Raw genomic sequence first — 17,484 nt, 5'->3', positions numbered from 1 at the left:
GCTGTTGGATTCTACATTGATCGTGCTTTAGGTCTCGGCGTAGTGCTCAAATGGGACTAAAGTGTGCATTCCATGGATTCCAGAACGCTGGCGCTACGTCATATTCTCGCGAATGCGTCGTGGAGGCACACACGGAAGACAAGAAGAGGTTGAATAAAGTCGTTATTTAGATTTTATTTTGCGCACAAAAACTATTGTCGTCGCATCGTAAAATTATTGTAGAGCCACTGTGGTGAGATGTACTTTGTAACGACGTTTTAAGTGCCTTTTATGGGTCTTGGGAGTGTAAATGTACTGAATTCCAATGGAGGCCTATCTGAAGCCTTTTTCAGCCATCAGCTTTTAACAAAAATATCTTCATTTGTGTTCCGAAGATGAACGGAGGTCTTACGGGTGTCGAACGACATGAGGGTGAGTAATTAATGACAGAATTTTCATTTTTGGGTGAACTAACCCTTTAAGGACGCATCTGTTGTCACAACTTTCCACAATATAACTTTCCCCAGAGGGGCTCCCTGTGCATAAAAGTCCACGCTCTTCCAGTGGCACAGAGCTGCGGCGCAGGTGTTACAGAGCGGCAAAGATCGTGTAACATGCTGAAATGTAGTGACAAAACCCATTTCATGAACGCCTTCATTTTCAGGAGTCCTAGTGGTAAAATCTGGATAGATGAAGCCATAAGACCCCGTAGCCTGATACATGTGCGATATTGCACCCTCGCCCCCTCTCTGAACTGCAACAGACAGGTCATCAGAGAGAGAATGCGCTCCTGTAAGAGACGCGCTCGCATGGAGACTCAGCTCCATGCCCAGGAAGATCACATTCTGGCTGGGTGTAAAATAGGAGTAGGAGCAGTTTGCAAGTGCTCAGGTAAACTGTAAACAATTTACAACTTTCAACAACATACAGTGAAACCAAAATTTATTCAGACACCTTCAACATTTTCTCACATTATCACAGTTTGATCGCAATAGTTTAGAAAATTGTAATACAATGACAAGATAATATCAGATAACTTTGAAAGAAATTTATGTAATGAATTACAATCAACCAATCAGCTGTCAGCTGTTAAAATTAAGTACACAATTAGATAATACCAATTTAGGTCAACCAATTACCAAGCAATGCTTAATTCTGTTCAGTCTGTGGTGTAAAAGGTTGCATTAGCAATTAAAGAAAAAGCACATAAAGGGTTAGTTCAACCAAAAATGAAAATGAAAATTAGCCCATGATTTACTCACCCTCAAGTCATCCTAGGTGTATATGACATTCTTCTTTCAGATTAATAAAATCGCCTCTAGTAGTTCAAAATGCTTACGTCTGACGACATTGCACACCAGTTACGCTAGTCTGACGTAGTGTAAGCATTTTGAACTGCGAGAGCCACTACACTTTTTCCGTAAGTTGAATACAGAAAGCGATTGGCCGTAAGCTAGATAATTTACTTTATAAAGTTTTAAATATGGATATTTTTCTAACACAAACGTATCGATTCATTTCAGAAGGATTTTTTTAAGCAGTTAAATGATGGACAGATGCACTTTTATAATGGATAGATGCACTTTTATGGACTTCAAAAACAGAACAACAATCACTGCCATTATAAAGCTTGGAAGAGCCAGGACTTTTTTAATATAACTCAGATTGTATTTGTCTGAAAGAAGAATGTCATATACACCTAGGATGACTTGAGGTTGAGTAAATAATGGGCTAATTTTGGGTGAACTAACCCTTAAGCAAAACATGGTCCTGCACCCACTAGTAACACATGATATCTGGTGTCTGAATAATTTTTGGTTTGACTGTATGCATGTGACTGGTATCTACACTGGGCATTATACACATTACCAGACATGCTAGAAGAGAGTTGAGGTTTATTCTCATTCTTTTCCATCTAGAGTTTAAAGAGATCAGGTTATCTGAGGGCTATGAAGGGAATGTGGAGGTTTTCTACAATGAATCCTGGGGTAATGTGTGCTGGAACCAGATGGACCGAGACACAGTGAGTCTGATCTGTCAAGAGCTAAACTGTGAAAGATCTGGTGTTGAGTCAATACGAATGATGGTCACCACGGACACCTCCAACACGGGTTGGGGCGCTCTGTGTGAGGGCAAACCGGCCTTCGGCTTGTGGTTGAGCATGGAGTCGCGGTTGCACATAAACTGCCTAGAAATGCTGGTGGTAGTGCTAGCCCTCAAGACCTTCCTACCTCGTCTTTTGGGTCACCATCTCTTGGTTCGCACGGACAACACGACAGTGGTTTCCTACATAAACCGTCAGAGCAGGCTCAGATCGAGACGAGACTCGCTGAAAGCGGTGCATGTGCCAGGCAAAATGAACCAGGGAGCAGACATGCTCTCCAGGGGCCTCATGACCCCAGGGGAATGGACTCTCCATCCCCAGACAGTTCAAATGATATGGGAAGTTTTCAGGAGGCCAGAGGTTGACCTCTTTGCCCCCGAAGACAATGTTTATTGCCCAATATATTTTTCAATATATTTGGCCCACCCATAGCCCAGCCGCCTGCTTTATGCCTTCCCTCCAGTTCCGCTCCTTCCCCAAGTCTTGAAAAGAGTCAGGGAGTGCAAACACACAATCCTGTTAGTGGCCCCACTCTGGCGGACCCAGCTTTGGTTCCCCGAGTTGGTCCAGCTGCTTCAAGCAGCTCCATGGCCAATTCTGCTGAAGAAAGACCTCCTTTCTCAAGCGAACGGGACAATCTCTACCCCCATCCCGAAATGTGGGCGCTGCACGTTTGGCCACTCAAAGGGCGCTCAGCGACCTCCCAGCGAATGTCCTGAGCACCATGAGTGAAGCTAGAGCTCCGTCAACCAGGCGTCTCTATGCTCTCAAATGGTCTGTGTTTTCTGATTGGAGTTCAACCAGAAGCCAGGAACAATTATCATGCGATGTACCACAGATACTCGTTTTTCTGCAAGAGCTGTTGGATGCGGGAAGTACCCCATCCACGCTCAAAGTCTACGTGGAAGCTATCGCCATTTTCCTGCGCGCCGATAGCTGGCCAATCAGTAGGAAGGAACGACATGATTGTGCGTCTGTCATGTACAACCCCCCCCCCCCCCCCCCCCCCAAGAGCACCCTATGGCACCTGCGTCCAGACTTTAAAATGGTACTCCTGACTGCTGGCTTCTGTTCTGTTAAGAGGGTAGTGGACCTGCAGGCATTTCCTCCTTTCAAGGACCAGGTGGTGAACCTGCAAGTGATGCCCCTAGAGGAGGCAGACCCAGCCCTTGCTTTGCTCTGCCCCATCCGCTCTTTGCGCCTGTACGTGGACCGAACGCAGAGCTTCAAGACCTCAGACTAGCTCTTTGTCTGCTATAGAGGCCAGTAGAAGGGAAAGGCTGTCTCTAAGCAGAAGTTGTCCCACTGCATAGTGGATGCCGTGCCCCCTTGGGCTGAGAGCTCACCCTACCAGGAGTGTTGCTTCCTCCTGGGCGTTGGCGCACAGCGCCTAGCTGGAAGGCATCTGTAGAGCTGTGGGCTGGGCGACACATACAGTGGGGAGAACAAGTATTTGATACACTGCCGATTTTGCAGGTTTGCCCAATTACAAAGCATGTAGAAGTCTGTAATTTGTATCATAGGTACTCTTCAACTGTGAGTGACGGAATCTAAAACAAAAATCCAGCAAATCACATTGTATGATTTTTAAGTAATTAATTTGCATTTTATTGCATGACATAAGTATTTGATACATCAGAAAAGCAGAACTTAATATTTGGTACAGAATTGCAATTACAGAGATCATACGTTTCCTGTAGTTCTTGATCAGGTATGCACACATTGCGGCAGGGATTTTGGCCCACTCCTCCATACAGACCTTCTCCAGATCCTTCAGGTTTCGGGGCTGTCGCTGGGCAATACAGACTTTCAGCTCCCTCCAAAGATTTTCTATTGGGTTCAGGTCTGGAGACTGGCTAGGCCACTCCAGGACCTTGAGATGCTTCTTACGGAGCCACTCCTTAGTTGCCCTGGCTGTGTGTTTCGGGTTGTTGTCATGCTGGAAGACCCAGCCACGACCCATCTTCAATGCTGTTACTGAGGGAAGGAGGTAGTTGGCCAAGATCTCGCGAAACATGGCCCTATCCATCCTCCCCTCAATACGGTGCAGTCGTCCTGTCCCCTTTGCAGAAAAGCATCCCTAAAGAATGATGTTTCCACCTCCATGCTTCACGGTTGGGATGGTGTTCTTGGGGTTGTACTCAACCTTCTTCTTCCTCCAAACACAGCGAGTGGAGTTTAGACCAAAAAGCTCCATTTGTGTCTCATCAGACCACATGACCTTCTCCCATTCCTCCTTTGGATCATCCAGATGGTCATTGGCAAACTTCAGATGTCCCTTGATATACAAGTTTTTTTTTTTTTTACGGCCGATCATTTAGCTAGATGAGGCCTCAGCTGGGATCGTGCAGAGCCTCTGAAGCCCTTCGAAGCACTTTGAAACTGCATTGATTTGGACTTTTAACCCATTGTTTGCCATTGAAGACCATTATGTAAAGAGAAAAATCCTGGAATGTTTTCCTCAAAAATCGTAATTCCTTTTTGACTGAAGAAAAAAAGTAGTGTAACTATTTAAATTACTTTATTAAAAGAATGTAACTGATTATACATGATTACTTTTTTATTACTTTTCTAAATTTCTAACAAATGTTTCTTGCTGAAGTCAAATGTTTTTCATTCGAATGTTTTTGACTTCAGGACGATGGAACCAGAAGTGAACAAGCTCATCATCACTTTGACAATTATGGTTTTTATGGGCCATTTGAAACAAACTACTTTTGTGTGATATGAGTAAATTTCACATTAGTCACAGGAATTATTTTGAGATAGTGATGAAATTGTCAAAAATAATTGTAAGGAGGTCTTTTCTGCCTTTAAAAAAATGAAAAAAACTTTTTTAAATCGCTATTTTGCAATAGTATTTAAAGAGTTGAGTTTATTACGTGTCAGTGTCATGCAGTGTACACTCACAGTTGGTAATCAGTGCTTTTATCTCTTCTCAGCAGGTGTTGGGCTTTGATGCTGTAAATAAACTGGAGAGTTTCCTGTCTCCTGTAAGTCAAATGTATATGTGTGTATGAGTGTGTGCATCCCCTCAGTGAGGCGTCTTGAGTGGGGAGGAGGAGTTCATCAGCACTGGCAGTTTAGATATATATGGAGAAAATCATAAATGCCTCATCTGATTCGTCACTGAAGTTGTTTGATGATTTCCTCTGTTCTGTCTAATAAGGTAACAGTGAGTGTGATTGGCGGGTGTTAGACCTCTTTCTCTCTCATTAGGGGGCTGAGAGGATGCCTGTACTTCTGTATCATCAGTGCGGAGAAGCTTGTACTGGATGTTGAGTTAATCAAGCAGAGGGAGATGGAGAGAGGCCTGACACTCATTTTACTGTCTTCAGTTGTAATATTCATCACAGCTGGTAAGTACTCAAGGAGAAAAAAAAATTAAGCATTGTTACTTTCAGGAATTATCTCAAGTGGTTAGAATTGTGTTTCTTAATTGGTTGTTTTAAAAGTGTTGACTGTAATGTGGGGTTAATTCAGATAACAATATAATATTAAGTCACAATATGGCTCTCTTTCTTTCTTTCTTTCTTTCTTTCTTTCTCTCTCTCTATCTCTCTCTCATTTTCACAATTCATTATACAGACCGTATGAATGTGAGGTTGGTTGGTGGTCCCAGTCGCTGTGCTGGTAGAGTGGAGGTTCTTCATAGAGGTCAGTGGGGAACAGTGTGTGATGTTGATTGGGATTTGAGTGATGCTGCAGTGGTGTGTAGAGAGCTGGACTGTGGAGATCCTGTAGATGCTCTCTCTCAGGCATACTTTGGACAAGGTTCAGGACCAGTCTGGAGGAGTTATCTCAGATGTGTTGGCTCAGAATCCACCCTGAAGGACTGTGGGTCAGCAGGATGGGGTAAAGCTTACTGTGATCATACTAGAGATGCTGGAGTCATCTGTTCAGGTAAAGTTTTTTCAAACCCTGTCATCACTAAACATATATGTTTCTATGTACCAAAAAACTTTCATTTAACCCTTTCTCCAATTCTTTTTATTTTATTTGTTATACTTCATTTTAAAAAGTTTAGTTAGTTGTCCTGTATTGTAAATGTGTTCAAATTTAACTACTTCATAACTGTGTAGTCTGCATTGTGACTGATTGATTTTTATTTTAAAAAATTTAAAAACTCATCGAATCCAGTCTTATTTTTTTTTTATTATTTATTCCAAGTTCAAGTGTGACAAAAGTCCCAAGGTCTTGGACCACTCGGATGAACACTCTATGAATAAAAAGAAAATTAATTTTGTGTCAAAATTACCCAAAGAAAACATATTAGCATCTTCAAGGTCTGTAAAAACAATTTTTATGTTTTGTTTTCTTTCAGAAGTCAGGCTGGTTGGAGGTTCTCGCTGCTCTGGGAGGTTAGAGATACTTGATGATCAGACGTGGGTGTCAGTGTGTGCTGCTGCCTTTGACCAGCAGGATGCAGAGGTTGTGTGTAGAGAGCTGGACTGTGGAGCTCCTTTACAGGTGCTGGGAGAAGCTGCTTTTGGCAAAGGAGACACTCAGATGTGGACACAAGAGATTCAGTGCAGAGGAAATGAGTCTCAGATTCACTTCTGTCCAACATCTTTCAAATTCACACCCAAATACAACTGTTCTCACAAAAACAACATTGGGCTGCTGTGTACTGGTATGTGTTGAGAATTTCAACTGGAATTATTTATTTGTTTTTAGTTGAATTTACTATAGTGTTTTCCCCTTTTCTTCTACATGCACAGGCATAGTGAGTGTGAGGTTGGTTGGTGGGAACAGTCCCTGCAGTGGGACCGTAGAGGTTCTTCATAGAGGTCGGTGGGGAAGAGTATGTGATAATGGCTGGGATTTGGCTGATGCTGCAGTGGTGTGTAGAGAGCTGGGCTGTGGAGAACCTGTAGATACTCTGGGTGATGCTCATTTTGGACTAGGATCAGGATCATTCTGGATAAATAATGCATTGTGTACTGGATCTGAGTCCACACTGAAAAGGTGTGGATTAGTAACATGGGGCTTTCATGGGTTGTGTCAAAGTAAAAGTGCTGGAGTCATCTGCTCAGGTAACCTCAAAACAATTTTGTTAAATAAAGGGAAGTTTCATACTTTAATTTATACTCATGGTGTTTTTTTCTTTTTTAGGAGTCAGGCTGGTTGGAGGTTCTCGCTGCTCTGGGAGGTTAGAGATACTTGATGATCAGACGTGGGTGTCAGTGTGTGCTGCTGCCTTTGACCAGCAGGATGCAGAGGTTGTGTGTAGAGAGCTGGACTGTGGAGCTCCTGTACAGGTGCTGGGAGAAGCTGCTTTTGGCAAAGGAGACGCTCAGATGTGGACACAAGAGATTCAGTGCAGAGGAAATGAGTCTCAGATTCACCTCTGCCCAACATCACTACTGCATGTAAACAACTGTTCTCGTGACAACAATGTTAGACTGCTATGTGCAGGTTAGAGCAGATTTCTTGTACTTTACTGAAATCCAATGTCAAATGTTTTATTTCTCTGTATGTAATATTTTTACATCTCTTTGTATGATTCTTCTTACAGACTTCTCTCTGTTGATACGTATATCTTTATCTGTTGTTTTCTATATTTACTATACAGATCGTGTGAATGTGAGGTTGGTTGGTGGTCACAGTCGCTGTGCTGGTAGAGTGGAGGTTCTTCATAGACGTCAGTGGAGAACAGTCTGTGATAATGGTTGGGATATGACTGAAGCTGCAGTGGTGTGTAGAGAGCTGGACTGTGGAGAACCTGTAGATGCTCTGGGTGATGCTCATTTTGGACCAGGATCAGGATCGATCTGGATGAATTATGTCATGTGTACAGAATCAGACTCTGCACTGAAGAACTGTGGGTCCGCAGAATGGCTTGATTATAACTGTACTCATTATACAGATGCTGGAGTCATCTGCTCAGGTGAGCTGCACTAAAATTCAACTTATTTAATTTTTTTATTTTTTTTATTCTTTATTTATTATTTTTATTTATTCTCTCATTACTTCAGGTGTCAGGCTTGTTGGAGATTCTCCTTGCTCGGGAGGAGTACAGGTTCTTCGTGGGAACAGCTGGGTTTCAGTGTGTGCCGCTGCCTTTGACCAGCAGGATGCAGAGGTTGTGTGTAGAGAGCTGGACTGTGGAGCTCCTGTACAGGTGCTGGGAGAAGCTACTTTTGGCAAAGGAGACGCTCAGATGTGGACACAAGAGATTCAGTGCAGAGGAAATGAGTCTCAGATTTCCCTCTGTCCAACATCACCTCAGAAGCACAACTGCTCCCATGATGTTCACCAGGGGCTGCAGTGTGCTGGTAAGAGTAAGAGTTAGATTAATATGAGAGCAATCAATAGCATAGCTAGGATCATATGGGCTCCGTTGCAAAAAACCTCATGAGCCCCTTCCAAAATATAACACTGTAATTCTGTTTAATGTCTTGACCAAGTTGATGCTCTCAAGGCATCTCTTCACAAAACTATAAATGTCCTTTTTTGTCTCTCATTAAATAGTACCATCCTTAAATAAGGAATGTAGTGTGATATATTGTTTAAAATGAGTCTTGTTGATATTTCAGTATGTTTTAGAGTGAGATGTTATGCTTAATATACTATTGTACTGTATATACTGTGTAATTTAGAATTTTCTAGGATATAAACAAGCGGACACCTGAGTAAAATCAGTAAAATCAGGCATTTACATCATTTATCTTAGTCTTTTAACAGGGCTGTTTAATTATGTAAAGATGTTGTGAGAGATCCAGAAGTCTCAGTGTGACAATCCACTGCTGGGTTAAACCGCAGCTGTTAAGCTCCAAAAATGACCATAAAGTAGTCCATATTATTTGTGCTCAGTGAGTCCTCTAAAAAAAGCTTTGTAATTACTCTATTGAGTAATAACTTAAATTTACTAATACATTTTAAATATAGTTGACATTTTTGACATCCCTTTCACTCATTTTGATTATTTTCCTTTTCTCTCTGTATTTCCCTCTCTCTTAGACAAAAAGAATGTGAGGTTGGTTGGTGGTCACAGTCGCTGTGCTGGTAGAGTGGAGGTTCTTCATAGAGGTCAGTGGGGAACAGTGTGTGATGATGACTGGGATTTTAATGATGCTGCAGTGGTGTGTGGAGAGCTGGACTGTGGAGAACCGGTAGATGCTCTGACTGATGCTCATTTTGGACAAGGATCAGGACCAATCTGGATGAGTGTTTTAATATGTACTGGAACAGAGTCCACACTGAAGAACTGTGGATCAGCAGGATGGAATAAACCTATCTGTACTCATGATGGTGATGCTGGAATCATCTGTTCAGGTAAACAATGAATTAAATAAATAATTCACCAAAGAAAAGTACTATTCATCATAATTTTTCATAACAGAATATGAAGGCTGCTCTATTCCAAAAGTGAAAGTTATTTCAATTGACAGATTTAAATTTAAGTTGTTATTCATTGAAAATACTTATTGGAGCTTGACAGTCGAGGTCTCCACTTAAAATGAAAATTCCCTTGTCAGTCGATGCACTGTGTAAACATACTGTAACTTTCAGAGCTCAATTTTCTTCTGAAAAGATTTAAACCATACTGAAATTCTGCAGCTTTGACATTAGACATATGTATCAACAACACACAATGTTACAAGTCAAAGGATAGATATGGCAAAGTATTTATTCCTAATAAATGAGTGGCTAAAATTTAGTTTTTGGGAGAAAAAAAAATAGAAAAGTGCAGCTTGAACATTCTGCATTTTCGGTATAAGTATTTTCTTTTATTCCAACAAACCATTAAACATCACGGAACTTAAAGAAACAATGTTTTGGTCGAGAAAAATGTTTCGGTTTTCATCCAAACACCATTTTCCCACACCTATAACGCAGTTTCAGAAACTGATTGGAAATGTATTGGCGGTTGGCAGACCAGCTTTCAGTGCATTACTGCCACCAACTGAACTGGAGTGTGGAGCATCAATGGGAAATGAGAGAAAGAAAAAAAACTATAGGAATAACATCTGCTCTGGCAAGCATACTATGTGGCCAACTTAGTAGTCAAGTGATTTTTACATATCATGTGCTGATCATGTGACTTTAGCATGTGTATTTTGCCAGAGTTACTTCCTGTGCTTTTTACAACTGAAGCTGGTGTTTGAATGGACACTGAAACATCTTGTTTCTTTTAATATAGTACAGCAATTTTCAATAAAGAGTTTGTTGAAACATTTTAGCTGGATGCTTTAGATATGATGCTTAAAGGTGCAGTGTGTAACATTTATGAATATCTATTGAAAGAAATACAATATAACATACATAACTATGTTTTCAGTGGTGTATAAAGACCTTACATAATGAACCATTATGTTTTTATTATCTTAGAATGAGCCATTTCTATATACATACACTGCGGGTCCCCTTACAGTGAAGTCTCCATTTTTCGCCGCCATGTTTCTACAGTAGCCCTAAACGGACAAACTTCTCTACAGAGCACTTGCTACTCTCTGCTGTCTCAAACGACAATATCTTTGTCCTGTGTCGGCCACCGTAGCTTCTCTATGTGCTTTGAAAGGGAGGTGTGAACGGTAAATGTTTGCAATTCGCAACCTCCCCGCTACAAGAAGCTACAATTTATACAGTGCACCTTTAAACATAAGTTTACACAGACACATTTCCTTCTGTTAAACAAAAGACATTTTTTAACAGGTTTGAAGAGATATGAGGGTGAGAAGATGAGGATAATTTTCATTTGGGGGTTTTCAATTTTAAAAATGATCAATTTGAACTGCAGTAAAAACACTACTTTTATGCTATATAAACAGGTCATAAACAGGTCAGGCTTGCTGCTGGCTCTCATCTTTGCTCTGGGAGGTTAGAGATACTCCATAATCGGACGTGGATGTCTGTGTGTGCTGCTGCCTTTGACCAGCAGGATGCAGAGGTTGTGTGTAGAGAGCTGGACTGTGGAGCTCCTGCACAGGTGCTGGGAGAAGCTGCTTTTGGCAAAGGAGACGCTCAGATGTGGACACAAGAGATTCAGTGCAGAGGAAATGAGTCTCAGATTTCATTATGTTCATTATCATCATCACACAAACACAACTGCACCATTGACAGTAATGTTGGCCTTATATGTTCTGGTAAAGTATGAAAATTCAGTCTCTTCATTTGTTTTTGATATTCTAACATGTCTTAGATACAAGATGTGATGTCATCAATCTTAAATGTATTGCATCTCCCCCATAAGCTGTTAACTCTCTATCCTTTATTCAGGTTACACTGATCTCAGACTGGTAAATGGCTCAGACTCCTGTTCCGGTCGAGTTGAACATCAGTACTTCGGTAAATGGGGCACAGTGTGTGATGCATGCTGGGATATGAGAGCCGCCAGTGTCCTCTGTAGACAGCTGAATTGTGGGATTGCTGTGTCTGTTGTGGGATCAGACTGGTTTGGAGAGGGAAGTGGTGAAATTTGGGCTGATGTGTTTGATTGTGACGGGAATGAAACAAAACTCTCAGAATGTTCCATCTCTTCATGGAGTCGAGCTGAACGTTCTCATAGACGAGATGTTGGAGTCATCTGCTCTGGTGAGTCCTTTCATTTATTTTTGACTTCTTCATGTAAAATGTAAAATTGATGTAGGCTAAAACATATTCTCAAACGTTATATATTTTATAGGGCTGTCAAAAGATTAATCGCGATCAATCGCATCCAAAATAAAAGTTTGTGTTTACATAATATATGTGTGTACTCTGTTAATTATTATTTATATATAAATACACACACAAGCATGTATATATTTAAGAAAAAAATATTATTTTTATATATAAAACATTTATATTTATATATACTATATAAATGTATATACAGTGTGTGTATTTATATATAAATAATAATTAACAGACTACACACACATATATTATGTAAACACAAACTTTTATTTTGGATGCGATTAATCGCGATTAATCTTTCGACAGCCCTAATATTTTAGTAAAACATAAGAATTTCTCCTCAGGTTCCTCTCTGGCTGTTCATGATGGTCTGGTGCGGTTGTCTGGAGAGAGACAGTGTGAGGGGAAGGTGGAAGTTTCCATCCATCAGGTCTGGAGGAGAGTTCTGCTGGACTCCTGGAGTCTCACTGAATCCTCAGTGGTCTGCAGACAGCTGGGCTGTGGCTCTGTGCTGAACTTCTCCGGCTCCTCTTCATCCAGTCCTGAACACAGTCATGAGTGTGTGATGGGCTTCCAGTGCTCTGGGAGTGAAGCTCATCTGGGGAACTGCAGCTCTCCACAAACTCTCAACTGCAGCTCCACACAACAGCTGTCAATCACCTGCCTTGGTGAGAAGAGCAAATTCTGGGCAGATTCTTCAGTTGTTAGTGATCAATAATGTGTTTTTCTCTCTCTGAATATCAGGTCGCGGGTCCATCAGGCTGGTGGGTTCTGGGGGAGACTGTGCAGGGAGGCTGGAGGTTTTTCACAGTGGCTCATGGGGGACAGTGTGTGATGACTCCTGGGATATTAAAGATGCCCATGTGGTGTGCAGACAGCTGCAGTGTGGAGTGGCCCTCAGTAACCAGCAGGTACCAGGCTGGTTTGGTCCTGGTTCTGGACCCATATGGCTGGATGAGGTGGAGTGTGAGGGGAATGAGACGTCCCTGTGGAACTGCTCTTCTCGAGGCCTGGGAAAACATGACTGTCAACACAAGGAGGATGTAGGAGTCGTCTGCTCAGGTAAAGTGGTTTTCACTCACATTTTAAGTAACCATTGCAAGTAATTGGCCAGCAAGCACTATTTTCACTTTCTGCAAAGCTCATTATTGTTTTTGCCATTGAGATAAAATCGCTTTTTTATTATTATTTTATATTTTACACACAATTTTTTTATTGTAGTTTTTAACTAATTTACCATTATAAAATAAATACAAATGAATTTAACACTTTCCATCTAGAGTTTAAAGAGATCAGGTTAACTGAGGGCTGTGAAGGGAATGTGGAGGTTTTCTACAATGGATCCTGGGGGAATGTGTGTGTAAACCAGATTAATAGAGACACAGCGAGTCTGATCTGTCAAGAGCTGAACTGTGGGAGATCTGGCAGTGAACCCAGTAATTCAGAGGGACTGAAGTCTCATAATTGGCTTGATTTTTTAAAATGTCGGCAACATGACTCTACTCTATGGCAGTGTCCATCTTCACCCTGGGGACTGAATGACTGTGATAATGAAGTGGCTAAAATCACCTGCTTTGGTAAGCTTTTAACTTGGTATTAGTGTCTAATCAAGATGCTCTTTGGTGATCATGTTTCTTTAAATATAAGTTGTATGTGCAAAGATGTAGATAAATTATTTTGAAGAATTGAATAAATTATTTTAAAAACATGATAGACATGCACTGATTTCATGAATTTGATATTAAAATGTTTTGTTAAACGTTAAATTAAATTCTATTATGTTTTGTTCTCAGAGGAGGAGAGTTATGAGTCTCCTCGGAGTCATCTGTCATGTTCAACATCTCACCAGAGACAGTGTTCAAGTAAATGTTTATTACTTTAAGCCTGTATTTACTATTTTAAATATTATTATAACGGTCTTCATTTGACTGAATCATGAAATGCACATAGCTTCAGTTTCAGTGTGTCTTGTAGTAAATGTTGTGCTGAAGCTTGTCAGTAATGGTTGATGTGTGTGATTTAGAGCATGTTCCTCTCAGACTGAGTGGAGGGGAGGGCCGGTGCTCTGGGAGGCTGGAGGTGTATCATAACGCTGTGTGGGGCTCAGTCTGTGATGATCAGTGGGACATCAGCGATGCTCAGGTGGTCTGCAGGCAGCTGGGTTGTGGAGCAGCACTGAGGGCTGATGGGAATTCAGCCTTTGGTGCTGGTGAAGGTGTTGTGTGGCTGAACAGAGTCGAGTGCAGAGGGAATGAGATTCACCTGTGGGACTGTCCTCTCTCCCTGAAGAACCACACTGACTGCTCCCACAAAGAGCACGCTGGACTCACCTGTGCAGGTCACAGCAACACACTAAGGAATGTTAAATAAATAGTTTGCTTTGATTTGATTTTGAATGTGTCTGCGCATGTTTATTCCAGATTTGGCAGTGTCCACTACAACAACATCAGCTTCTCCTCCAGTTTCTCAGACAGTGCGCTCAAGCTCAACATCAGTCTCTCCTCCACAAACTCCTCCAGCAGCGTCTCTCTCCGTGCTTGTGATTGTACTGGGAGTTGTGCTCTTACTGCTCTTAGTGCCACTGCTTATACTGGTTCAGCAGAACAGAGGGATGAGGAGAGGTAGGAGAGATCCAGAGACTGTCATATTGTGTCTTATTCAGTGTGTGATCAGTCGTGTGTTGTGAACTGACAGCAGGTTTGTCTGTCTACACTCACAGCTCTCTCTAAGAGGAGACACAGGACCACGACTGAGGCCGTTTATGAGGAGCTTCATCACAGACCCACTAATAGACGCAGTCTCTTCACTCAGAGGGGTGAGTAAATGTCTGAGAGTTACTTTAGTCATAGTGGTGAGTAGAGTAAATCACACTCAGAAATGATAGTTAGGGTTGTGATTCAAAGGGAGTGGGGATTTTGTCCAATTTGTATTTGTGAACATGTCTGATGGATCTACTCCTCCATAATAGGAAGTGTCCTTTCTAAAGAACAGCATTCTGGGTATGAAGATGTTGATGAGCTTCAATCAGGTTAGGGGACTGAAATGAATGTATGTTCAATTGTATGTTAAATGAATTAAAAATATTCATAGCACGTTATCTTAACAGATTTTAAATTATTGATTCTTTATCTCTTGTTTCTTTCACATATGTTTTTTTAAACAAATTCTGCAGTAGGAGCATCACCTGACTACAGGAATGATGTCACCAACACAACAGGCCAGTGACAGTAACTGATTTCTCTCAATTAATTTACCTACTGGGCGTCTGAAGAGTAAAACAGTTTCTGTTTATTTAATATTTTCTATTAACTCATTTAGAAGAGCAGCAAGTCACACCTGAGAATTATGATGATGTAATCACTGTCGGACTGAGATCTTGCAGAACAGGTTTATTTCTTATAATTGCTTCAAGAGGTTTTAACAGTATAGCTTTATAGATTTATATTGATTGTAATGATATAAAACACTGTTTCAAAATCACATATTTTGTTAATGGAGCCTTTTAATTTTTCATTATTTTGTTGTAGATGACTTGCCAGAAAACTATGATGATGTCATCGTTGTACAACAATTCTCCAATGATAAAACAGGTGTGGGTTTCAAATTACACCTATTTTTCTTTCATTTTTTCTTCTTCAAATTATAGTGGCATGTAAACTCATGTAATTAATAATAGAAACATTTATATCAGAGGGTATTCAGGAAGAATATGATGATGTGAAGAATGTCAGGGAACATATCAGTGATGTGTTAGGTATGTTCCTGACATATTTTTTTACCTGAATTTTCGTTTTTTTATAATTGCTTTATATGATCAATTTCTGTGATCATATTTGCTTATTTAAAGGGTTAGTTCACCCAAAAATGAAAATTCTGTTATTAATTACTCACCCTCATGTCGTTCCAAACCAGTAAGACCTTCGTTCATCTTCGGAACACAAATTAAGATATTTTTAATGAAATCCGAGAGCTCTCTGACCCCTCCATCAATTTATCATCATTCACTTTCAAGGCCCAGAAAGGTAGTAAAGACATCGTTAAAATAGTCCATGTGACTCCAGTGGTTCAACCTTAATTTTATGAAGCGACAAGAATACTTTTTTGTGCACAAAAAACAAACAAAAATAATTTATTTTTTTATTATTTTTTATTAATTTACTTTATTCAATAATTTTGAATTATACTCTTACGCTGTTGACGTAGTGTAAACAGTGCAGTGCTTCCTAATTCTATGGCAGAAGGACTCGTGCGCATGCGTCGTGGCGCTCACGTGAACAGCGTCGGCCAATGGTAAGCAGGCATTCTGGAAGTGCTGCACTGTTTACACTGCATCAACAGCGTAAGAGTCTGACACAGGCTAGAAGAAATTGTTGAATAAAGTCGTTATTTTTGTTTGTTTTTTGTGCACAAAAAGTATTCTAGTGGCTTCATAAAATTAAGGTTGAACCACTGGAGTCACATGGACAATTTTAACAATGTCTTTACTACCTTTCTGGGCCTTGAAAGTGTTAATTACGTTGCTGTCTATGGAGGGGTCAGAGAGCACTCGGATTTCATCAAAAATATCTTCATTTGTCTTCCGAAGATGAACAAAGGTCTTGTGGGTTTGGAACGGCATGAGGGTGAGGAATTAATTAATTTTGGGTGAACTAACCCTTTAACTTGACTGTCAATATTGATGTGTTCATTATTATACTTTTTAAAATCATATATTGATAAATTAATTTGCTCTTGTTTTCTAATAGATTATGATGATGTGGGGGAGGAGCCAGTAAAACAGGGAGGGGCTGTGTAACTGAAACCACACCCACTGCCTCAAATCCTTTCATAGCTTTTAAGTGGTCTGCAGTTTCTCAGGATGCTATACAAGTTTCAACTGCTGTCAAAATAATCTTTTATGTAACATTGAAATCTACTAAATCAATTACATTTAATCTGTTTTTGACCAAAAAAAATCTTTGCTTTCATGGCTTTTTCAAAAAGTTTAAATTTCTCTTTTTTACAAATAATTTTTTTTTGTGATCCCATTGCACTGAAATATTTCTATCAATTTGTATATAATTGTTATAATTTTAGATGCTTTAACTTCCACTGCTCCAGTCTTTAACATTTCACAGTGTCTTCAGCTTATAAAAATATCAAATTCCTTTTGAATGTAGACCCTCTGATGGTGGGCACATATATTTTGCTAAATATCATTGGAATGTATTTTGGGAAATGCGTTTACAAACAGCAGCTGTGGTCAAGGATCTTTACCTCAATAGAATGTCATGACTGAACAGAAGAGCATGTTGTTCACTTTATGTCCTGCAGAGGGTTTTGGCATACAGTACACGGCATGCATGTTTGATTTATGTACTTGTTTTATATTTGTGTCTAATTTGATTGTTGTTTTGATTTTTGATTGTTGTTTTGAATTTATTTTAATATTTTCTGTTTAGCGATTAAAATCAGAATGACTGTGCATGGATATTATGTCATTGTTGTTATTGTTATTGTGAAATCTGTAATGTTGCAACACATTTTGTTTCAACAACCTTTTTTCTGTAAACAAAAATGCAAAATTCAATAAAGTTCAATGAAATACTGTATACTGTTATTGTGTAATAGTACTTTGATATGTCTCCGTCTTATCAGTGTTTGTTGTCAGCAGTTAGTTATCAGAGCTTGAATCTCTTCTCTGCAGGTGTCAGACTTTGGCGCTGTATGTACACTGAAGTGTTTCCTACATTCACTCTCATGACAGCTGGGTGACTTTCTCAGCACTTTATCATGTTGTG

At 40.2% G+C, this 17,484-nt stretch overlaps 1 protein-coding gene across 1 annotated transcript; it reads left to right on the top strand.

The window, feature by feature from the left end:
- Positions 1-593: 593 nt before the first annotated feature.
- LOC307126080 (scavenger receptor cysteine-rich type 1 protein M130-like) lies at positions 594-16,499 on the top strand (the record flags this gene model as incomplete). Its single annotated transcript, XM_079816452.1, has 24 exons — positions 594-870; positions 1,899-2,236; positions 5,029-5,087; positions 5,303-5,442; positions 5,672-5,986; positions 6,408-6,716; positions 6,805-7,092; positions 7,199-7,501; positions 7,659-7,973; positions 8,062-8,361; positions 9,047-9,361; positions 10,858-11,148; positions 11,306-11,620; positions 12,049-12,372; positions 12,449-12,766; positions 13,728-14,042; positions 14,125-14,325; positions 14,424-14,519; positions 14,673-14,732; positions 14,877-14,921; positions 15,023-15,091; positions 15,232-15,294; positions 15,396-15,458; positions 16,450-16,499. The coding sequence occupies 24 exons, from the start codon at positions 594-596 to the stop codon at positions 16,497-16,499; spliced, it is 5,169 nt and encodes a 1,722-aa protein (XP_079672578.1).
- Positions 16,500-17,484: the final 985 nt, after the last annotated feature.

The sequence above is a fragment of the Gobio gobio genome, assembly GCF_949357685.1.
Source record: "Gobio gobio genome assembly, chromosome: 5".
NCBI lineage: Eukaryota > Metazoa > Chordata > Actinopteri > Cypriniformes > Gobionidae > Gobio > Gobio gobio.
Note: the sequence above shows the minus strand (reverse complement) of the source record. Positions and strands in the feature narration are given on the sequence as shown.